Genomic DNA, 26,252 nt, shown 5'->3' with positions numbered 1-26,252 from the left:
TATCTTTCAAATTTCAGGCCCGGCATGGCCAAGCGCGTAAGGCGCACGACTCGTAATCCGAGGGTCGCGGGTCCATGCCTGCGTCGAGCTAAACATGCTTGCCCTCCCAGCCGTGGGGGCGTTATAATGTGACAGTCCATCCCACTATTTGTTGGTAAAAGAGTAGCCCAAGAGTTGGCGGTGGGTGGTGATGACTAGCTGCCTTCCATCTAGTCTTACATTGCTAAATTAGGGATGGCTAGCACAGATATCCCTTGAGTAGCTTTGTGCGAAATTCCAAAACAAACATACTTCCAATTCAAATTTCAATACAGGTGCAGTGAAGCTTGTCCATTCTCTTCCATTCTTGGTCTCAAATCATACCTGGTCCTTTCTACCTGAAAAAGGCTCTTACAAATTCTCACATTTAACACTACAAACATTTTCTTTCTCAACTGTGTTCTGTCTCTTTCCCTTTTAAATAAATAAATTTGTCCCTGATGGAAAGTTTATTCACATTTTCTAACTCTTGAGATATTATTTTTACTGCTGCTGAAACACCAGGAACATATAGAATGTATTAAATTATCTGAATTAATTTTTTGTTTGTTCAGAAACATTTTCAGTAATTAGAGGAAGGGAGTGCAAAAAACTGAACCAGTGAAGCTGATATCTAGATTCATTACCATACTTCGTTACAAAGTCAAGAATTTCGTTGATTTAGGACTATTTATATCGGATATGTCGAAGATACATTTCCCAGCTCTATTGTTGGACACACAGTAGAACAGCCCCTAACATTTCTAAACTCATTTCACATTATTATTTATTCTATGGAAGATGGCTATCTTTCTGTATTATAAAGTTAAACATTTAAATACCGTTTTAAACCAAAAGTACTTAAAAACACAAACCCACACTGATCTTTATTTGAATTAAACTTCGTTTCGTCGTAAGTCTATAAATGACAGGAGTAAGAAAAGCTATTTGTAATTTAAAAAAAAACTATCTTTACGAAGAAATAAATTACATGGAAAGGGAATTGGTGAAGAGGAATTATTTTTACCGTCAATTTTGTTAATTTTTATGAAGTTAAATGATGAAATTTTTGAAAAAAAATTATTTACAAAACTTGGTTTACTGTATCGTTCTGGACTTACGTCAGTTGTGGTAAAAATATACGGTGAAACTAGAAAACGTTAATCAGCTTTTCCATCATGAGAAAACTTTTATCAAGAAAAAGGTTGAATTTCCTTTAGAGAAAACAATGAAATCAGTTGCAATTAAAAACAAAGCTCGAACTATTGCACTGTTCCTACATCCTGCTTTTCAAACTATCATCGGTTTTATGAGGCAAAACGTGAAGATAATGTCAAGCAATCACGAAAACCTTTATTTACAGACTTGTATACCACGAAACCAAAAAAATATATAGGCAAAAAAGCTCTGTGTGAAACGTATGTAAGATTGCATTGTTATGAGAACTAGCATATGAGAGATACGATTAAATATGAATATTTATAAATTCATTGTTGTGAAAGTAGATCGGTATTTATTCAGACGTCAGCTCAAATGTGTTGTAGAAAGACAAGAAAATGCTTGTTTTGTTCGGGTGTCTGATGAGAAATAGCAGTGCTTTCTTACACTCGTATATGCTTCACATGAAGAACAATGACCTACATGCACCAGTTAAATGCTAGCCGAATCTTGATTAGTTTATAATTAATTTCGGGCACAGAGTTTTAATGCGAATTACCTATCTATATGTAATAAAAGTGTCGTAGGGGCTGTCGTAACGTATTTTAATTAACCAAGGTCTTGTAATCCTTCTTATACGCCATGTGAAGATATTCCTTATTGTGAATATACGGAATTTAATTAATACGAGAGCGTTTGTTAAATGTAAACCGGATTATTGTGTGATTTCTTTTTATTATCTCGGAAATATGCTTCACGTGTTGTCTGGCGTGTTCTTAATAAACAGTTAACCACGATTTTAACCACCATGCTACAGCAGCAGTGTTTATTTGTGCCTGACCTTTTATTTTGGTAATTTTGTTAAAATGTTGTGGTGTTTACCACACAGGTTTCAAGCTACAAAAGCAAGTTGTCCATGATTTCGCGGTAGAATCAATGTTTTTTTTTGCGTGAAATTTGATATTTTAGTATCACACAGAAATCACTGTGCCTGCTACTGTTATCTACCTACGTTATGTCAGTATATAAATATTCATCACACACTCACTATACAGGCATCTGTAAGTCTACGGATTTACAGCACCAAAATCAGGGGTTCGATTCCTCTCGGTGGACACAGCAGATAGTCCGATGTGGCTTTGCTGTAACCAGGGGCGTAGCTTTTTTACACCCGATGGGGGGGATGATTTTTGCAACCACCTATGTGGACTGTTCAATTTGCAAATTGGTGATCTCTGATTACGCGAACCTGAAAGCTGTAAACATGCAGTCACATAGTGATCTTGTTGCCACGATACTCGCATGTATACTTAGGCCTACTGACTGATACTTATGAACTATCGCTTTGATTGAAAAGCTTAGAAGCACGCCTATATTAAAGATGTACATTATGGCTACTGAAAAAGCCTACATCTAGGCCTAATTATGTGATTCGATTGGTAAGAACACGAGAATCACAAGAACAAACACACAATTTGTAGGCCTGTGATGCAATAAAACAATTCAACAGACCAAATTGTAGGGGGGGGGATGATTGTATGCACCATACCCCCATCAAAAATGAAGGGGGATGTATCCTCTCAGAATCTACGCCCCTGGCTGTAAGAAAAAAAACACACAAACACACAGTAGTTACAGTTAATTTGGAATAAATCTTAGGACCCTTCCAGTATTTTCTGGTTAAATTTTTTTGGGATGGTAAGGACAGAAACCTCTTGTACAAGTTAAACAATGATTGGACCAGTTTTGTTATTCAGATACATCGTAGTTAAATACGAACGTACAGTTGCTGAACTAAAGTGATGAATGTCGGAATAGCACTAAGATTTCTCCCAACAACTTCTGTGTGAGGCAGTTATCCGGTTGAAGACGTGGGGTAGTCACATGACATTGTTATGCGAGATACACAACGTATAACCAGTAGCAAATATATAGATTCCTCTGGGATGCATTACATACGCAGCCAAAGTAAACACATTTGTATGAGGATAAAGGAAAAGAAGGTAAGTACTATATTTTACGCCTTGTAAGACGTACTTTTTTCTTTAAAAATACTTTGAAAAATCCCTACGCGTCTTCCAAGACAAAAGTAATTGGTTAAGGCTTAGGTTAGTTTAGGGTCTACTCAAAACGGCCTCTCATACAGATCGTAATCTCATTACTTACTAGTTATAAGTATTTTCAGTAGCATAAAACATTCAGTTTAACTAATATTGTCGATATACTGGGAAGAATATGATGTATTTAACTGTATTTATTCAGCACGTTGAAAAAAGTCAAGGCTGCATCAAGGTGTTGGTTACTGAGTCAAAATTGCTTTTTCTTAGAATTGTCTTCCAAAATTAGGATGCGTCTTCCATTATGTAGCGTCTTACAAGGCCTAAAATACTGTTTATGTCGTAGATTCTATGATACAACGAACATAGAAAAACAGCTATATATACACAATGAAAGCGTTAACTTCATCTTCCCATCATATTTTAAATTTTGATAAAAAGCCCTATTTTTGCTGACTCTGGAGTTATTATATTGGTCGAAACCGTAGCATGAAAACCATATTATAATTTATATCTTATAAACTTACGTGTAATAACTATTACAAAGCAAAAATACTTTTAGTTTATGTAATAGTTATTATACGTAAGTTTATAATATTTTAATGGTCAGTAATTTTAAATAGTTAAATTGTGCAATATGTTAAAAGGGTATGTTGTTATGTATATAAACTACTGTAGAAAAGTTAAAAGTTAATTTTTTAATATGTTATGTACCAAAATTGCGAAAACTATGTGTCCCCAAAAATATTTTGAAACATGCTTTTGGAGTATTTTAGGTTATATAATGTCACCGTAACCACAGCGTTGAAGAATTTATTGATAAAATATGGATTATATATATACATAACCCATTTTGTTGTTCGCAAGGCTTTAATAAGATTTGAACGTAACCAAAGAGAATCAGTTTTTGGATAAATGTAAATTATGAGTCATTTGCCTACTTTATTAGGTTTCGTATGTTTGGCATTGCTTAGTGATTACCGCACTGAGTTGCAAATTAGTAGGGCTAGTCCTATCACCTCTTGCCAACACTTGTAGATTAAGAGTTGGCTCTGCCTGAACATCGGGGATTTATCGTGGCTGTTTAGAGCATTTGTACTTGTCAAGTTAAAAGTAGAAGATATCGGTAGTTGACATTGGTTCCATGTGCTTATGGTCAATTGGTTGAATTCTACAGTTAGTACTTTTAGATTTCAGGAGAGAATTACATTATCGAATGTGATGTTCAAACTGGTCCCAAAAGCTGTTCAGTTCAACTAAGATGTGGTAATTGTCTTAAGAAAGATGATTGAAAAAAGTCACTTCCATACTTTCATAATTTCAGACAACGTGGGCGTAGTAGATTGTTACAAGGATCCTTAATTAACGGGAGGAAATGTAGCCTTGTTGATGGTATAGTCAGCAGTAACATTATATTATGAAGGTTATTCAGAAAAATATTGTATTTTGTTATAATACTTCCATCTGCTTGTACTGTCGGGAAAGACACAAACAGTATCAAGTGTATCATCTAGGTTTTTACTGTTTTATAATTACAGAAGAAAGATGAAATGACACTCATCAAATAACATCATACACTGCCAGACATTCACTGTGCTCGTTGAGCAGCACTGAAACTGCGTGATTTTATGTTAGCTCTGAAGGTCGATATTCGAATTTATTGTTGACCACCAAATGAAAGATTTTGTAATTTCGCCGCTAGAATGAAGACCACAGTCAATGTAAATATATTCCATTTGTTTTTGTGGCATTTTTAAGGTTTGTTCAGTCGTTTCCCCACTTCCGTTGTGGAACGCATATTCCCGTTTATATTGTTAGATTTTTATGATAGATGTTTTTAAACAGCCACTCAATGAAACTGTATTTGATAACGAATCTTCTACTAGACGGTCACACACACAGACTACATTCTTTTGAAAGACACAGATTACTGATAACATTTCAACACTGCACGCTTTTACCACATCGCTGCATTTATAGAGTTCATGTAACCACTTGACACGTGATGCCACAATTTTGCATATAAATAACTTAAGTGAATTAGTGCTGAAAAATGTGTGTATTATATGTATGAAGAGTTTTAACAAGTTGCTAGTTAGCGAATGTATACGATGTAAATTAACAATCTGAAACTAATGCAGGCCCGGCATGGCCAAGCGCGTGCGATTTGTAATCCGAGGGTCGCGGGTTCGCATCCCCGTCGCGCCAAACATGCTCGCCCTTTCAGTCGTGAGGGCGTTATAATGTGACGGTCAATTCCACCATTCGTTGGTAAAAGAGTAGCCCAAGAGTAGGCGGTGGGTGGTGATGACTAGGTGCCTTCCCTCTAGTCTTACACTGCTAAATTAGGGACGGCTAGCACAGATAGCCCTCGAGTAGCTTTGTGCGAAATTCAAAAACAAACAAAACAAACTGAAGCTAATGCAAATATTTGACTGAAGAGACAAAAAGATGTGGTATGAGATCTTAATTTGTATTTAACTTTGAACACAATTATCAAACTGTCACACATAAAACTCTACGTATAGAATTATTTTATAACGTTTTAAATTTCACTTAGTAGTTTTCATGACTATTCAAAAACGTTAACTAACTAATTTGTGAAGTAAAACCACGTGATTTTATTTAGTAAAATTTATACATTAAACACTTTGTCGATTTTGGCTTAATTAGATCATTGCTCTTGTATCTATTAGTTAAAGGTTTGTTTACTTGTTGAATTTGGCGTAAAGTTACTTGAGGGTTATCTTCGCTAGCTGCCTTTAATTTTTAAACGACAGACTAGAGCAGGGTTGGGGAACTCATTTTTTGTAGTGGTCACAACTGTGACTAACGAAAACAACGTTTGTCACACTATTAAAAAAAATTGAAAGATGTTAGTTTAATCAAAATAACTGCATTTCAACTAACCTTCAATGTGAAAAGTGATGGGGTTTTCATCAACTGATTTCCTGAAATTTGACTTCGTATTTATGCTCAATGAGCATTTTAGCTCTACTTCTAAATTTATGTCAGTAAGCCGGGATCTGTATTTAGACTTGAGAAAATGTAAATCCAAACATGGAAAATAATTTTGAAATTTGGAAGATTCTCAATTATCAGGACAGTGAGCCACATCTCTCTGATAGAACATATTTGTTAATTTTTTTATGTGTTCTTCGCTTTGCAGGATAAGCATCTCGTTTTCAAATCCATACTTATCCAAAGACAAAAAAGATATAATATTTTAACCGAAATTTTTTACCTTTCTCTAAGCCTGGGAAGGATCCCAAGATTCCTTCAAACTATCGTTCAATTGCTTTGACGAGCTGTCTCTGTAAGACCTTAGAAAGGATGGTTAATGCTTGTCTCGTTTGGTTCCTCGAAATTAAACAACCTCCTCTCGCCCACCCAGTGTGGGTTCCGACGACAGTGTTCCACCGAAGACCACCTGATTCGACTTGAAACGGCAATCAGAGAAGCCTTTGTCAAACGACATTTTTAGATATGCCATCTATTTCAAATGACTGAGCGTAATGATTGTAGACAGAGTCCTTTCAGTTTTAGTCCTTTTAGATTTGCCAGAAACAAGACAATCTGGTGAACGAGGCCTCTTTTATTCCATCTTGTGAACGATCGCATTGGTGTTTCTATGCCGCTCAGAAAACGAGAAATACCCATCTACGCGAGCGCTGATTGGCTGACAAGTACTGATGACGTAACTATGGATTCCCCGACGTACCCAGTATGGAGAAGCACCGAACTCAAATGTCGGAGGTACAAATATTTTATTATTTCAAGCACAAACATGATTATCGCAAGTAGTCATTTGGACTATGTATTTTATTTATTATTAAAATTTATTTGTATTTCACTAGAAATTTTCTTTTCGCCCCTTTCAAGCCCTGGTGGAACAGTTTATCATTTCATTGTATATGCCTATATAATATATAATAATTTGGGAGTTGCAACAAGTCGTAATATTTGTCTGTATGAGCGTATAGTCGTAATGTATACACCAAAATCGTAATTATTACGCTCAAATTGTGGTGGTTGGCATCTCTGCATCTTGTATCAATATTTTTTGACACTGAGAAGGCTTATGATACAGCATGCAGGTATGGAAGTGTGCTAGATCTCTATATATATATATGGGTTATGTGGCCATTTGCTTATTTTTATTAACAATTTTTTAATGGACTGGAGATTCCAAGTTCGTGTGGTGTCGACACTTTCCCGTTCTTTTCTACAGAAACTCGGAGTCCTTTAGGGTTGTGTTTTAAGTGTCACACTTTTCAGTTTTAGATTGATGTCATCACTGAACAACTCCCTCTTACTGTTGCATCTCGTCAGTCGTCGAACATGAGGTATATTGAGCAGCAGCTACAGACTGCCCTCAATTGTTTACTTAAGTGGACCCACAGCAAACGACTTTAACTTCTCTCTAAAATCATTTGTGTGCACCTTTGCCATCAACGGGGTATTCACCTTGACCCTGAACTTCATATCGGTGAAGTTGTACTGCCTGTTCTTGTGGCTCGTCTTTCACTGTAAGCTGACCTTTATACCATCTATCAAGCAGCTATGGGTCAAATGTACAAGAACACTGAACATCTTCCGTGCCCTCTCTTCCAACACTTGGGGAGCAGATCAATGTTTTGTGCTAAAGATATATCGTGATCTTATTCAATCCAAACTCGACTATGGGTCACTGGTCTATGGCTCTGCCAGGACTTTGGCCTTAAAGATGCTGGACTCCATTCATCATCAAGGACTTCAGGTCTGCACTGGGGCTTTACTCACTTTCCTAGTTCAGAGGTTATACATAAGTCTCACGAACCTTCTTTGCACTTCCGCTATTTGCAACTGTCTTTACTGTATGCTTCAAAACTTCATTCCTTACCAAAGCATCCCACCTGGGGTTGTGTTTTCCTTCCTCGGTGGGCTATAGTTTTTCAGAACAGATAATCTGCTATTGCTCCTTTTGGCCTTCTTATTCAGGTGTAGTTGGATGAATTGAGTCTGTCCTTGGATAACACTGCTGTATCCACTGGTCAGTCCATCCCACCATGGTATTCACGGGAACGAGCTTGTCGACACCGCAGCTAAATCTGTCTGCTTTGGCACTATCACCACTGTGCCTATTCCGTACATGGAGTATGGTCTTGTATTCAAGGCTCGGCTCCGTGCCAGCTGGCAGTCGACTTGGAGTGAGCAATGAGAAAACAAGCTTTTCCAAATAAAACCCTATATTGGACTTTGGCCGTCTTACTTCCGTAAGGATCGGAAAGAGGAAGTTGTTCTAACTAGACTATGCATTGGTCACAGGTTTTAACTCATAGATTTCGTTTATCTGGGACGAATGCCCCAATGTGTTGTCTGTATAACACTCAGGTCACAATAAGCCACATTTTTCTGTCTTACCGTCGTTACGACTCAAGGACGACACCATTTTGAACATGTTCTGTCCCAAGGTTTATCCATAACGTTGGTGTTATTGGTGATGGTGACGTTGTCCACCTTGGAAATATTTTTATTTTTTAAAGGTCATTAATAATTTTAATGCCATTTAGAGTTTTTAATTTATACATTAGACTTTTTTAAAGTGATTCTCTTTTAAGAATCAAAGTACATCTTGTTTGATTTGACATTAGAAAACAGCCGTAATGTCAAATAACTCGGAACCAGAACTGGAAAGGGCAACTTGAGGCGACTGACGGTGATTTTTGAACTTACCTGTTCGTCTACCTGGCGAGTTATGATAATTACAGTTATGCTACGAAAAGCCCTTTACAACTTGTATTACTATAGTTTTTCTCTTACCGCTGTAGACTGGATGTAAACATTGGTATTTAATGTTATTTATGTTGCTTTTTAAACTTTGTTTTGTTTTACCTTAATTTCCTTTTATGAATTATACTAATTTTACTTTAATTTTAACTTTTTACCGGATGTTTGGAGCATATAGCCTAGCTGCTTTATGTCATAAAACACCAAACCAACAAACTAACTGCCTTTCCTTTACAATGCTAAATTAGGGAACGGTTAGCGCAGATAGCACTCGTGTAGGTTTGCGGAAATTCAAAAATAAACAAGCAAATGCCTGTACCTGTTATTATTAACCTTGTTTGGTAACTTATGTGTTTGCCTTTTCAAGTTCTGATCCTTGGACATTATCCAATGGAACCACATTTCTACATATGTATCGTATATTCATGAAAAAATAACTCGAGAACCTACTATGAGTAGATGTTGCAAAAACATCGAAATCTAGGGACGTCTTTCACATAAATTTGACGAAAACTATAGTTTGATCCTACATTAGCGTGAATAACAAACAGAATATGATTTTGCCTACTGATTCCATTCATATAAATTTTTCTCTTACTCAAGTGACCCTCTGTCTTAATCTGTTGTCTCTGTGTTGTGTTATAAGGACAATGTCACTTGTGTAAATCTATTTCATAAGCAAGAAACTGCGTATATAATTTCATGTTTGCTTGATATTTTAATCCAATATTCTGAGTTGTTTTGATGAAATCAAGCGTGTTAATTATAATTTTTTTTAGGCCCACCGCTAGTGAAGCGGTATGTCAACGGGTTTACAACGCTAAAATCAGGTGGGCTCAGCAGATAGCCCGATGTGGCTTTGCTGTAAGAAAACACACATACATAATTTTTTTGGAGGGAAAAAATAAAACCAAAATGATTTCATTAGCTTACTAAATAATTTCATTACAATTTATAAAAATAACGATTTGCAAAAAAGTAAAAATTTGTTAAAACTGTTTTAATCGAAGCAAAACTGGGTACATTGCTCCTTCTTCTTGCATGTGCTTTGCATGACATTCCAACTTCCAAATAAAAGTTTACCACTTGTTGCATAGTCGAGTGTGTTTTGCAACATATTCTGATTTTACTATCGTTCAGTTAATTTAACGAAGAACTGATTTATTCTTTTCTCGTTGCAACACAATGTAAATGAAAATTTGTCAATACCAAACGTTCTTGTAAAGTTATCGTATAGCTGATTCTTGCGAGTACACGCAAGCAAAGCAAGTGATATGGCTAAAGGAAAAGTGCACGTTTGTTCGAGAGAAAGCGTCAGCCGTTTTCAGTTAAGGGGGAGTTGGAAAGTGAGCAGGTATGTTTAGAAGAAAGAGGGAGGGAGGGAAAGAGCACAGATGAAGGATCCACGAAATTTTTTTAAATCACAGTTGATCGTGGAGAGTATTATTAAAATAAGTCCTCTCACAGAGAAGAAACATAAATAATAGCTCTCTTGTCCACACATTACCCCCCCCAAAAAAAAATCAAAAAAATCCAGCCTTTTAAATTTGAGACCAGCTGGTTGTCCTATTTGCCATTTTTCTCCCTGCACAAAGTTGGAACTAAATCTCGAGTTTGAATTTTGTAACTTTAAAGATGTGATCATGTATAAGGATAGACCCACAGAAAGAAAGACATTCGCGCTTATATCACTTTTGTAATAATCGCTTACCTAGCTTTCTTAACGCCTTAATTTTCCCCGAAAGCGTAACAGAAGCCGCTTGGAGGGGGTTTGTCTGCTTTAATCAATCGCACCACAATACAGTAGTGTATTGTATGTCGGTCAGTTAGTAGACTTTAAAAAACGTCACACAGAGGACTCTAACATTGTAATCTATATTGTCGTGGCATCGGTAAAACATGCGGATGTCTACAAATCACGAGAAGAATTATGCATTCTGTAGGTTACGACACAGCGTAACATGTACTTGAAAAGCAAAAAATATAAATTTTTACTCACAATATTTGTTTAATTTATTCTGGAAATCGAACACTTTCGGGGAGTCTATGGAAGTACATCTAGTTTAATTATATTAATTGTATTAATATAATACAATTCAGCTGTACTTGTACCTTTTTAGCTAATAGATCTATATTATGAACTGAAGCTTTCAGTTCTCTTACGAAACTTGCGTATTCGTAGTTCTCGATATTAGTTAAGACGAATAATGTAAAAAAAATGTCCTTTTTTTAATCCACTACAGCAGATGAGAAACTATCTTACACCCAAGGAAATTGTGGTTTGTCACTTGTATATCTTTGATACATTTGTAATTTAATAATTTATTGTTTTTATCAAAAACACGTTGGTTTTTTTTCTTGTACGATTACTCCGTTTAGACTTATTTTGATGTTTTTAATTTATGAAGCTTCGTACTGAAAGCCTTTGGAAGAAGTGATTAATTTATTGCTAACATACGTAATATATATGGTGTAAATATTATTGAGGATTTCGTGGTACATCTACGTATCTATGTAATATATAATTTTCTTTCTTATATGCAGAATGGAGTGGAATAGTGAGACCAGTTATCTTACTTAGTGAAGCTAATTCTTGCTCATTTCGTACAATGTATGAAATAAGATATTATTAGTCACTGGTATTTTTCTATATGTAATATGTCCTCCACTAGAACTTGGATTTTGATACCCGTGGTGGGCAGAGCACATATAGCCCTTCATGTAGATATATGCTTAATTCCAAAAGCAAACTGTGTGTTATATGCTCATAATATAAGTTAATTAAATACCACTCAGATATTCATGTAACATTACACACACATAAATATAGTGTATCTTTGTATGCACCTTTTCACTTGTACAATATTTAAGAGGGTTTGTGAGTTTTGAGTCCAAATAGTGTTAGCTATCATGCCATTGTTTTACCCACCATTAGGACTTTATCTGTAATCTCGAATGTAATCGTGTTGATAGGGCAATAAATATTGTCGTTCCCATGACAGCGAATAAGATGATATATATATATATATATATATATATATGTATCGACGACTTGTCGCACGCGTCGAGACCTTCCTTTTAAATCTGCACACTGCGTTAAAAGTCACATTGAGTTATTTCTTAAGATACAACTGAGCGTCTTTGATATCTGTGAACCAAGTTATCGCCAGTGTTTGGTTTGTGTTATCAAACATTCAAGAATTAGCGACCACACAGTAGCACAACAATAAGTGTGCAGAATTATAACGTTAGAAACCAGATTTCGACACTTGTTGTGGTGGGCACAACACAGATAGCTCATCATGTTGCTTTTTGCTTAACTTAAACAGATTTCAAGAATTCCCGAACAACAAAAACAAATTGGCTTCGGTTTCTTTAAATATGCCAAAGAGAGGCTTTCCATCGTATTTGTAAAATGTTTTCATATGTACCATACTTGTTTATAGAACATTTAATAATTCATTACTATGTACTATGTACATATTGCTGACCATATTGCCACTCTGAATGTGAAATAACGAGGCATTTTTTCACAAATTATCATCTCTCATGCGTACATACATTTTGGTGGACCGTTTCTGTATTGTGTAAATTATGTTGTCGAAATGAATCCGGTGATCGACTTTTTGTAATCAAACGTTGGGAGGAGTATTAATTCGTACGAGTGCTTAAGTAACTCAGCCCTTAAAATCGTATAAAACTTAATAAGGGTAAACGTCACACAGAACTGAAGATATGTTGCTATGAACTATAATTAACAGAATACTAACACAATACTAATACTATTCTTATATATTATACTTTCTTGAAGTCGTTTTATTTTATTCCTTCAAATTAGGCACTTGACTCGTAATTTGAGGGTCTCGGGTTCGAATCTCCGTCGCGCCAAACATTCTCGCCCTTTCAGCCATGGGGGCGTTATAATGTGACGGTCAATCCCACTATTCGTTGGTAAATGAGTAGCCCAAGAGTTGGCGGTGGGTGGTGATGATTAGCTGCCTTCCCTCTAGTCTTGCTATGGCAATGAATAGGATGATACATATATGTATTGACGACTAGTCGCACGCGTCGAGACCTTCCTTTAGTCCTGCTAAATTAGGGACGGCTAGCGCAGATAGCCCTCTAGTAGCTTTGCGCGAAATTCAAAACAAAACAAACCAAACCAAACAAACCCATCCTTCAAATTTATTTATTTTTTTACTTTTATTGTATTCTTTAATTTTCTTTTCTGCAACTGAAAATCTCTACTTTTTTCTACTGTATAAAGTGGTCCGCCTGTGGGAAAGCAGTAGATCTACGGATTAACAACGCTAAAATCAGGGATCCGATTCCATTCGGTGGACACAGCAGATAGCGTGTCTGTTTTCTTATAGTAAAGCCACATCGGGCTATCTGATGAGCCCACCGAGGGGAATCGAACCCCTGATTTTAGCGTTGTAAATCCGTAGATTAACCGCTGTATTAGCGGGGGTCAGTAGATAGCCCTATGTGGCTTTTCTATATATAAACATACATACTTATATAGGGCGAGTTTTTAGATTTACTGAGCAGTCGCTCAAATCATTTGTATAAGAATTTTTTTATTGGTATTATCCACTGAAATCGTTCTGGCTGATTTGTTTAACAAGTTTCTAGTTTAGTGAAGCCCGAATGAACCGTGTGACGTATGACCTGTGAAAATTTACACCTTTTGTTTCATTAACGCCATGAGTAAGGAAGTGAACTGTTGATCGATTGCTTACTATTGCCTAATAAAACTTATTAAAAATGCTATTTAATAAAAGCTGGCCTGGTGGTTAGCGCGCTCGAATCACAATCTGAAGGTTACTTGTTCGAATCCGTTTCACATCCTACATACTTGCTTTTTCAACCGTGGGGATGTTATAATTTACGATAATTCTCACTATTCGTTGGCAAAATTATGGACGACTTGCGCAGATAGCCCTCGTGTAACTTTGCGCTAAACTGAAAACAAACCAAATCAATTAATGATAAGAAAAACACAACCGAAAGCTGATGAAGTATTGAAAACCATTATGTTTGATAGTTGTAATAAAAAATGAAGCTAAATGGCATTTTATAGAGTACTTTGATTCTCATTGTCCATTTCAACCGTTGAGTTTTTGAACGACAACTTGTTGAAGACAAAAGAAAGATTGTGAACTTGTACTTTTACAGACATTTGATTTTTAGCCGCAAAGGGAAATTAAAACGAATGTAAAAACATATCTGTAGTCAACTTGATTTTAATAATTTCTCTAAGTTTGTCAGTAGAGTCATTTATTCTATTCTTTCATTAACTGGGTGATGTATTTTGTTTAGGATGTTTCTGTGATAGTTTGATTCACAAGTGTGAAGGTAATATATTATATGATGCACGAATTAAGATGTTTTTTGGTATTGTTCCCGCAACAATGTGTTCAACGATTGATGGAAGTTAAACACTCACATATCGTGTGTTACTTGTCCTGGACTTTTAAAGCGTAACGTAAATAAGTCTGACAGAATAGCATTCTTTTTTTGTTTGTTCAAATCCTCTGTATTATCTTGGAAAGCACGGTATTGGTTCCATTTCTCTCATCTTTTGTGGACATTTGAGAAGCTGGAGTGGACAGATAGGTTCATTAATTTATTATTATCGTTCCCTTCGGTCAGTTTGAGGATATCGTGTTGCTTTTCTTCCGTTATTTACTTAGTTAAACGTTTCCTTTTCCCCTACAGATATTCAGGAATTCTATGAAATTACACTTCTAGACGACAACAAAAGTGTCCAGCAGAAGACTGCAGAAACTTTACAAATAGCTTGTAAATGGGAGAACAGTCCACCGGTTACAGGACTGAATAAGGAGGTAGGAAATCAGTTCCAGAGTTGGTAAAGTTATGATAAAACCTTGAACCTTTATTATTGGTAGTTTGTAATTCTTCCTGTGATTGAGTGTACATCTTAGATGTGTAGACAAGGACCGGCATGGCCAGGTGGTTAGGGGCGCTCTACACGTAATCTGAGGGTCGCAGGTTCGAATCCTCATCACACCAAATATGTTAGCCCTTTCAACCTTGGGAGTGTTGTAATGGCACGGTAATTTCTATTATTTGTTAGTAAAGTAGCTCAAGTGTTGACGGTGGGTGGTGATAACTAGCTGCTTTTCGTCTGGTTTTATATTGCTAAATAAGGGATGGCCAGCGTAGATAACCGTCGTATAGCTTTGCACGAAATTCCAAAAAGACAAACAAACCGAAAGTAATTTGATTACACACCCTACTTCGTTGAATGTTTCCCTTCTTATCGATTTTCTTTGTAATTCCATATTTGCTTGTTTGACGTCATGCTAATGCTGGGTGTGTTTATATTAACTTCAGTTTCTGAGGACACGAATAAACAAATCGCAATGTTTATGAAGAAAAACACCTGTAAAGTAAGTGGAGAGTCATAAGTTTAAATGTTTACATAGGGTCCTCACTGTTAAGTTTTCCCTCATTCTCGTTGGCCTGGCATGGCCAGGTGGGTTAAGGCGTTCGACTCAATATCCGAGGGTCGTGGGTTCGAATCCCCTTCACATCAAACATGCTCGCCCTTTCAGGCGTGGGGGCATTGTAATGTGACGATCAATCTCACTCTTCGTTGGTAAAAGAGTAGCTGAAGAGTTGGATGTGGGTGGTAATGATTAGCTGCCTTCCCTCTGGTCCATACACTGCTAAATTAGGAACGGCTAGCGCAGATAGCCCTCGAGTAGCTTTGCGCGAAATTCAAAACAAACCAAACTCTTCAAACCTTCCACCTGGTGTTGTTGATAGAAAAAGTGTGAAATAAAATCGATGCTGGATTTCGAGAAAAGTGTTTCAGTTTGAAGTATGTTATGGTTTTATTCTTCTGGTGCAATGTTCGGACTTTTCTGGATAAAATTTACGATTCTTACTTTTGATAAAATTTTATTTTCCCTAAGCGCCCGCGTCGCGCCAAACATGCTCGCCCTCCCAGCCGTGGGGGCGTTATAATGTGACGGTCAATCCCACTATTCGTTGGTAAAAGAGTAGCCCAAGAGTTGGCGGTGGGTGGTGATGACTAGCTGCCTTCCCTCTAGTCTTACACTGCTAAATTAGGGACGGCTAGCACAGATAGCCCTCGAGTAGCTTTGTGCGAAATTCAAAACAAACAAACAAACAAAATTATTTTCTCTAAAACAAGTAGTTTTTTTTAAGTATAAATGTTTCAGTATGTTTGTTTATATCGTTAACATGTATATAGATATCACACGTGCTTTTGTTGTTTGTACTTTTGTGTGTGTGTTTACAACGATCATATTATTTTTCATGTGTGATAACTTTGTTCATTTACTTTCTCACATGGCATGAACTTGTGAGTTCAGCTGTAAGTTTAATGACTTACAATCCCAACATCCATGACTCAAGTCTCCTAAGTGGGCAGAGCGTTGATAGTGCATACTGTAATTTTGTTCTCAAACAAGCATATACACACATTTGACATGAATGTAAAGAACAGTTTTTTATCAAGTGAGTAACATAACACGACAGGTAGTGAACACGTGTAATGCTTGATTTTTTTTTTTATTAAAGAGACCACCACTCCAGTCTACAGACTCGTAACGCTAGAAACAAGCCTTTGATACCCGTGATGGGCACTGTAGAGACAATTACAGACAAACTTATTAAGATGATGATTGAACAAATCTGGCAATTTGTATTAAAATAGATTTGAAAATCATACTCAACATGCCCATGATGTTTCATTATTTCTCCAAGCCTGTTCCCTTGGCCATGGTTTCGCTGATTGTTAATAGGGACAGTTGGAATCTTGTTGATCCATTCATATGCGTCGCTAATTAGATGACGAGGCATTTGACTTTCTTAAGATAGTCATAGTTTATCAAGAGATAAATTTGTAGTTTAAAACGTTAAGACTTAGTACTAACATTTATGTTCATATTTATTAAAAATAGCATAAATATGAATAAAACTTGTATGAAAGTTACATTTATGCTTTGGTTATGTGCTGCCATCTTTTGACAAAAGAGAATATTTGATTTTATAACTTCTGAGAAGAGTTTTGAACTTCAATTAAAAAAAAACAAACTGTGATGTACAAGCTGATTTTTGTTATGTGTAGTTATTTTGCCGGTATTTGATAAGGCCTTGGAGATTCATTAGGTCAAGTTATTCAAAAATCTGCAGCATGCGTGAAACGCTTATTCGTTCGTTAGATGTCACCACGCTACAAAATAATTTTGTACTGTAGTCACTCTTGTCTGTTTAGTTAGTGACGTTAGTGGTATATTTTTTACCGATGTTTGGTTCTGTATGGAATATATCAGGTTCGATTTATGAAGATTAACAGTTTTATCATTATTGTATTCTTAAAAACATTATAACATTTGGCGGCTGTCTATTGGGTGTGTGGCCCGGCATGGCCAAGTGTGTCCAGGGTCGCGCGTTCGAATCCCGGTCGCACCAAACATGCTCGCCCTTTCAGCCGTGGGGGCGTTATAAAGTTACGGTCAATCCCACTATTCGTTGGTGAAAGAGTAGCCCAAGAGTTGGCGGTGGGTGGTGATGACTAGTTGTCTTCTCTCTAGTCTTACACTGATAAATTAGGGACGGCTAGCGCAGATAGCCCTCGAATAGCTTTGCGCGAAATAAAAAAACAAACAAGCTCTTTTGGGTGATGGGTTTAAAGGTGATAGGCGATGAAGTTTAAATTCTATTATATAGCAGTATGTGCCATAAATTTCTGTTAGTGAGATTATCATGGCATCTGTCTTTCTGAAAGTCGAGGGTTTTGTTTTTCCGCGAGAACCATGTAAAAATTGTCCAAATTCCGAAACATTATTGGATTACTGTTTAGACCAACTGATATGTTGGTAAGATCATTTAGAATTTCTTTTTGAATTGATGTTTGGTTTGTAACTTGTTTGATTCTCTGAATTTCGCACTGATGTACTCGTGGGCTATTTTCTACACTATCCGTTCCTAATTTTAAAGTGGAAATCTAGAAAAAAATGTAGCTAGTGAACACTAAATAACCGCATCTCTTGGGCTATTTATTAGTAGCAAATAGTGCAGTTGACTGTTGATTAGAATACCCTCATGTATGAAAGAGCGACTGTATTCAGTCCCGGGTATCGATACCGCTACTGGTGATCATGATTTGTAGATATACTTACTAGTAATGTATATTGCATATTTTTTCACGTTTGAGTTCATATTTTGTTAGAAATAAAATATATTAATGTTTCACATAAGTAGTTTTGAAAATCGTCGAATATATATTTCCTAAGAAGAGTTAAAGAAATTTTAAAAAAATCGCATATTATTAAATGTGAAAAAAGTGTGTAGAAAATTTGTGTTTAGCAGCGTCATTCATTAGACAGGCAGTGAAAGCACTTATTGACTAGGTGAAACTCTTTATCTTTGTTTTCTGTTCATCAATAGTGTTAATTAGAATGTTAAAAATATCTACTTATTTTTAACTTTTTATCATTCTTGTTTTATTATAGTGATTGTTTTGCATTGTTAGCTTAGTATATGGACTTAACTTTTCGAAACAGATCGTACCTCGTGAGATATTGGGTTTATGTGTTAAAATATTAATAGCGAGTTTATCCAACTGATGAAACAATGCATTCTAACCCGTATAAGTAAATACATAAGGAAAGTTAACTTTGTTTTCGAAATGCATTCGGATTTTATAAGTAAGAAAAAATTAATTACTTAGCAATAAGTAAGTTGTTGTGATCTAAGTTAGTGTTAATTAAACTAAATAAATCAGATGTGCAATGGTGCATTATGGGAAAAGTTCTTCGTCGTTGTATGTTTAGAGAAAACGTAAAAATAGTATTTTTTTTTATCTTAATTAAACACAAAGCTAATACATAATAGGCTGTTTGTACTCGGCCTACAATGGGTATCGAAATCGGAGTTTTAGCGTTGTAAGACTTATTGATGAACTACTCGAGGGCTTTAAAACAGAGAGAAAATTAAACCAAATACATTTTAAGTATCAAGTGTAACTGACTTTCGTGAATTATTTTTAGGATAAATTACGGATTGCCTCTCAGTGGCACTGCGGTGAGTCTATGGACTTGCAAAGGGTAGAAACCAGGTTTCGATACTTATGGTGGGTTCAGTACAGATAGCCCATTATATAGCTTTGCGCCTAACAACAAACAAAAATTTGCGTATTATTTCTTGTATAATTCTGTGAGTAAAGTAAGTGATTTTTAACATTTTATTTTTGATATGAGGATCATATTAAAGCCATCCTATTCATTTTGTGTTTTCATTTATTTATTTTGGAACATACAGCTAAATAAATAATCTTAGATCCTAAGTCGTGTAACAGTTTTGAATCCATTACAACAAAGGAAGTGTTAAATACAATAATAGTATATAATACTTATGGATTTATCCGTTGTGTAAAACGCCACATCAGAAAAACATTTTAGCAGTTCCGTGACTGTTCACGTGGTCAGTGGCACGCGAATGTGCTTGTTCTTCGATCATTCAGTTTGTTTGATTAAAAGTTTGTGCCCTCTACAATGACAAAGAAGATATATTTGTTTCAAGTATATAACACTATATAACAAAATTTTACTCTTGTTCCTGGGCAGAATGTGTTATTTCCCAATTGCTTATGCCTAAGTAAATGGAAAAGACTTATTTTTCTCTTAAAACTTTGCTTTTATGACCTGGGAGCGTGTAACAAAAACATGATTGGAGACCATATTTGGGGGGTGATATGTGAAAGTGATTTATATTACAGTCGCAAATCTCGAAAAACTACTCACTTCTAAACATTTTTGTATAACTTTAATATAAATAATGTAAATCTTGATTCATATGTTGTTTTATTCAGACCTTATGTAAATGAAAATGTGCAAATTTGCCCGTTTTTACAAAGAAAATAGATTAATTTCTAAATTTCATTATCCAGGTCACAAAAGCAAAGTTTGAAGGGAATAATGGCCACTTTCTTTACTTTTACAACATAAGCAATTAAGAAATAACACGTACTATCCAGGAACAAAATTTGTGTTGCATAGTGTAATTGATATATTCAAGAGAGAAAATAAAAACGTGTGTACCGACAGAAAGATGTATTAATATAAAATTGTAGTTACATTAACGTGTAAGAAAGTAATAGATCAGAAAATTGAACATACATACATACATGTATGCTTTGTAACAACTCACGCTAGAACCAATGTGCAAGGCTCGGCACAGGATTCGTAATCCAAGGGTCGCGGGTGTGAGTCCCCGTCACACCAAACATTCGCCCTTTCATCCGTGGGGGCCTTATAATATGACGGTCAATTACACTATTCGTTGGTAAAAGAGTAGCCAAAAAGTTGCCTGTGGGCGATGATGACTAGCTGCCTTCCCTCTGGTCTTACACTGCAAAATTAGGGACGGCTAGAGCAGATAGCCCACGTGTAGCTCTTTGAAATTCAAAACAAACGAAAACCAATGTGCAGAGGACAAAATCTGTATCTATATTGATACCACTTAGCATTGGACACATGTTTCAATTTGAGTTAAATTATTTTATATAAAAATTTTTGTGACTAACTTTTGTTTAGCTAAACATAGAAATTTACGTATAAGTGATATTTTATTCGTGCTTTACAACATAGCAAAAGCCATCTGTTTTATTCTGAATGAAATATTTTGTTGTGGAAGTTAGGGTTAAATAAGTGACTTTAGTCAATAAATACTGCTTACTTCGTGGTGACGCGAAACCCACTTGAAGTAAAAATGTATCTCAGGACGGCTGGTATGGGTATTAACACTTTTACGAATAAAGCAGAGAACAACGTTTCGACCTTCTAGGTTAACCTGAAAATTACCTAAGACACTATATTTCAGCAGAAGATTAACGAAGTCGGTCTAGTAATTACGCATTAATATAAATAGCTTGTAACCAGAACCAGTTGCTGAGTATGATCAATGATGATATATCTACTATGTCTCATGTCTGAATGACAGACTTTATACGTGAGGAACTGTATCAGCGGAATGTTACTGGTGGGGGTTATAATTTTCATGTAATATTTTGTACAGTTAAACAGTTAAGCTTTGTATGGTTGCTTGTTATAAACTTGGAATAGAATTTTGAATGTAACCTTTACAAGTGGTGTTTAAGTACTGTTTCTCTGTATCTGTACTTGTCTCATTACTGGAAATACTTATCAGTTGCTGCTCTGAAACGATATGTGTAGTATGTAATGTATTAATTTAAAGCCTTGGCTTTAAGTTGAATTTCACCAAACGTAAAATTAAAAACAGAAAGCAACAGAATACTAGTTTCAACAGACAAGTTATTTATTTTTTATACGAGAAGAATTAAATCGTTGACAAAGTAAAATCAGGGAAGAACTGTCTTGGTTTTAATTGTTATATAGTAAATCAGTTTCATTGTAATAATTCATATTAATTTTATTGTAACCGAAAGTCTCGAGTGCTGAGCAACATGTTGAATCTTAAATCAAGGTACAAAAAAATATACAAAATAATTATTTTGTATGTTTGAAAATTCTCAATTAAGGTATCTATCTATCTATCTATCTATATATATGTATGTGTGTGTGTGTGTATGTGTGTATATATATATATATATATATAACTAGCACAATGTGTGCTTTTCCTTTATCTTTCTTTCCTCTTAGTGAACTTGTGAGAGCTGCTGATGGTAGACGTTTGTAAACTCGTAGTTTTAATTGTATATATTTGCTTCTAAACTTCATACAGTAAGTTATTGTGCAGTTTTTAAACACTTTAGTTCTTATCTGTATTGTGGTTTTAAACTGTTGCACAAGACGTGTACGTTTGTTTTCCGAGTTTATTTCAGTTACTTCGCGGGGTAGAGAACTTCCAAGAGGTTTTTTTTTTTTTTAATTTCGCGCCCTGGTGTAGCTTTGCGTGAAATTAAAAAAAACAAGCAAACAATTGAAGAGAAATTACTAATCATATAAAACTCAGCCCTCACTACAGTATGTAAAGTTTCGTGCTCAGTAAGTTCACTTTTTCTATTGAACATACAACCATTCCACGGCAGGCTCAGTATATCGGTCACCTACTTTCCGAAAAATGTAAACATAAGCTAGTACGTTCATTAGATCGCTATATCATACACGATGGAAATTATCATACGTTCGTATCCCCTAATAATATGTATTACAAGTATTGCTATAAGACACCTACTGCTACATTTACTTAACCATATTATTTGTTTTATGTATTCACTATGTATTACTAGCATTTAGCCTGTCGAAAATGACCTGGTAAGTACTACCGCCCTCATCCCATAGTGTACCCTAAACTGACATCTCATAGCTAACTGAAATAAACAAGTTTTGCCAAGCTTCACCAGCATGGAGGCAGAAAAGTTACGATGGTAATTTCCTTTGTGAGCCAATCAAAATGAAGATAGTTCATGAAATGAATTCGTGACGTACTCATAGAATTAATTATTGGTAAAAATCTGTTACATAAACAACTTCTAAAACATATTAAAGCCAGTACGTTTTGGTAACTACATTCAAACAATAGTTGTTATGTGATGTTGCTTCTTAAAAAAAATACAGCCTAAAATATAAAATGACATATATAGACGTCAAAACTTGGAAAATATTTGATTTCTTAATTTAGTTTCCGTTGATTAAGGTGTGTTTTTTTTAGTTTTAAAACTTCGGTGATATAACAGGAAACAAATTAATTCAGAAACGATTTAAAATTGAATTGATATTGTTACTTTCGTGGTAAATTTTATATACTTGGCTCCAGGTCAGCGGTTCACAAACTCTTCAGACCTGCAGGGCTTCACATCAGAAAGACAAAAAAAACATTTCGAAGCCTTCATAAAAAGAACAAAAAAAACTACAAATATAAACAATCGGTCACCAGATAAAGTTTACTTCAAGCTTTTAGAATATAAATATATTAAAAATATCAATATTTAAAGAAAAATTGTTTACTTTAACTTGTTCAAACATTTCTGCTTGAAAAACTTATGTCAGTAAAAGTACAGTGTATTTATTTATTAGTAGCTCGGATGGGCTTACTTTTGTTCACCAAGCAGTTCAATATTTGGAGTTATGGTTGTTACTTGAAACGCAAATCGTCTTCAATATTTAGCCTGTATCTAAATTTGGTTTTTCTAGTTGTATACAGTGAAAATGTTTGCTCCCAAAGATGTGTTGTTGGAAAACGCATCAAAAATTTCAAAACTCTGTTAATTATTTCAGGGTATTCCATGGCCATTTGAATACAAAATTGTGTAATTTCTTCCTGCTGAATTTTGTTTTTAGGGTGTAATCAGTTGAAATTTCTATAAGATGTTCTTTCTATTTCAAAGGTAAATCGCTGATACTTGCAGAGCCAACAAAGGGATTTTGAATCCACAGTAATTCTTCTAAATGAGGAGAAAATTACTCTGCAGTAGTTGTACACAAATCAGATATGTGCTGCAAGACTGAAACTTTTGCATCTTCACTTAAGAAAATTTCATTCATAAGTAAAGACCACTGAGATTTTCGAAGCAATCAAGTTCTTCCATAAGTATACATTCACCCCAAAGTTTTAGCTTATGTTGAAGCGCTTCCATTTTACTCCTAGCTTTGAAGTACGTTACCCTGGTACCCTGCATTGTAGCATTTACTTCATTTAGATAGGCAAGTACATCCGAAAGGTAAGCCATTTTCTGTATCCAACATTTGCCTTTTAATTTGTATGCAAGTCCAAAATGACATTCATATAAAAAGAAACATATCTCCTCACGCAATTGGTAAAACCGAGCAACCATTTTTCCCGATAAAGCCATCGGACTTCAGTATGAATCAGCAAAAGTTTATGCAAACTTCCCATATCCTCACAGAATAAACTGAAGATCCTCCTATTCAGTGGTCTTGATTTTAAAAAATTAACTATTTTTATGACATCACTCAATACCTCATTTAAGTCTTCTGCCATTCGTTTCATTACAAGTGCATGATGATGAAGACAGCAGTGGATACTCTCGATGTCCGGGTTTTTCTTTTTTATACGTGCCACTGAGCCTGAAAATTTTCCAATCACAGCTGTAACCCCATCAGTGCAATTACTTGAGCAAAGCTGCCATAGGATCTTATGTTCTTCCATAAATAAATAAGTCAGTTTAAATATTTCCTTGCATGTTGTTTGAGTAGGCAAAAGTTTGCAAATTAGCATGTCTTCTTCAAAATTAGCTTCGTGAATGTAGCGAACAAACACAAGCAACATCGTATAACCTGCGACATCTGTTGATTCATACATCTGAAGAGAAAAAGGTGGACCCGCTTTTAGTCGCCTTATTAACTCCGTTAAGCAGTTTGCGGACATATCCTTGATTCTTCAAGAAACCGAGATGTCAGTAAGGGACAGAGTTAATGTTTTCAAGAAATGTCTCATCAATCATGAACTCAACCAAATATTTTGCGCATGGTTTTATCAAATCTTCTGCAATTGTATGTGCTTCACCTGATTTTGCAATGCGGTAACCAACACGATATGAAGCAATAAGAGAACCTTTGTTGTCCTTATGGACAAACGAACGAAGTGTATCTTTCCTTGCATTTAATTGCAAACACTTTCTTTTGAAATACTCGAAAGTTGGAATTTCTAATTTGGAGTGTTTGGTTTCTAGATGCCATTTTAACTTTGCTGGATGCAAACTACTGTTCCTCAACACTGCTCCACATTCAACACATAACCCACTAGGCCTATCTTCATTACCTGTTCATGTAAAACCATATTCAATTAAACTTTCATCATACCTTCTCTCTTTCTTGTTTCGGTACTTCTTGTATCATCCTGCGTTGAAGTGCTTGCACAAGACGATAACGCCGATGAATTCGTATTAGGCCTAGGAAGATTATTTCTCGTATCAGATTTATTACTGATTTTCAACCACTTATCCATTATAAGGGTGACAACTAATTGTTAATTTGTCTAAACACGTATTCTTATATCTTTGACACGTCAAAAGTATTTTCATGGACACAAATTAGCTTCTTAATAAAAACTCGTTCAAACACTTGAGTTTTGTCATCATACAATGACATGCTAACATAAGATTAGTGTTGTCATAACGAAGTAAGAAATAAAGATTTGTGGAAAAAAGCTAGGCCGCTAGAATAATATATTTTTCAAAAGGAAAAGGGTGACCTGTTGTTTTTACAATTTAAACAAATTTTTAAGCAAAATAACAAAATATAAGCCATATTTGACGTGCGTCTAAATCTCGAACGAAAGCAAACAAAATATACCATGACGTCATGGAGCTGATTGGTGCCAAGCTTGTCTAATTAAACTATAGCGAATCTAACCTTACCTAACAATTGCCAATTATAATTGTCATAAATATGATTATACTTCATGTAAATGTACTTTGAAATTGAGACAATTGATAGTGCATCTAACTGCATCACAATGTTTAAGTTTGGACACGTTCCAGCTATAACGTCATGTTTCATTTTGTTCCAAGTCTAGCCACTAATCCAGATCTGGCTTTTAAAATACAGTTGGCATCACTATCCAGGATTGACCGATGTTTCATACGAAAATTACTATGCTATCTTGCATCCCCAGTGATGCATGCGATCTTGAGATGGTGCTATATATACTACCAACCAGTGGTGCCAGTTTCGAAGTTAATTGAGATTGTATTAACACTTTCACCGCGAGAACTTCCCCTAAACTAAATAGAATCGTGTGGCGTCAGGCAGAATAAAATATTAAAAGGCCTAATTTGCGATAAATGTGTTATATTAAAGATATATTTTACTTTTTGCTTTTTTTGTACAGCGTATTCTGATTCAATTTTATAATTTTAGGAAAAAAATATTAACATTCTAAAATTTCCTCGCTGAGTCCCAGGTAACTATGGAGGAGCCCAAAGGTTCCGTGGAGCATAGTTTGAAAAATGATACTCTAGGTGATGCACACTGCATCTTTACAATAAAAAGCCTTATTATATCAACACTCACTACACTGATATAAGGTTTCACGACACACACACCCATACTGCCCTCTTTTACCCGTATCATTAAAATCGTAATGGACAGACAGTAATCAAACTGTTCTATCTAGATAAATACATCTTGGCCTTTATGACTTCTCCTGTTTCGAGAAATCAATAGAAATTAAACACGACATGATAGACACTGGATTTTGCGTAGGTTAAATTAGCTTATTAATGTTAAATACCTACCAATATATATC

General features: G+C 35.3%; 1 protein-coding gene across 8 annotated transcripts in view; it reads left to right on the top strand.

Annotated features, from left to right (window-relative positions):
• Positions 1-26,252, top strand: part of LOC143256625 (disks large homolog 1-like) — a 230,050-nt gene that overhangs the window by 22,081 nt on the left and 181,717 nt on the right. For all 8 annotated transcript variants that reach the window (XM_076514070.1, XM_076514077.1, XM_076514073.1 and 5 more), the window contains one exon: positions 14,724-14,851. In XM_076514070.1, coding sequence (XP_076370185.1) covers positions 14,724-14,851 — 128 coding nt within the window. The remainder of the gene's footprint in view (positions 1-14,723; positions 14,852-26,252) is intronic.

Source organism: Tachypleus tridentatus, chromosome 7 (assembly GCF_004210375.1).
Source record: "Tachypleus tridentatus isolate NWPU-2018 chromosome 7, ASM421037v1, whole genome shotgun sequence".
In the NCBI taxonomy this organism is placed as follows: domain Eukaryota; kingdom Metazoa; phylum Arthropoda; class Merostomata; order Xiphosura; family Limulidae; genus Tachypleus; species Tachypleus tridentatus.
This window is presented reverse-complemented; position numbering and strand designations above follow the sequence as displayed.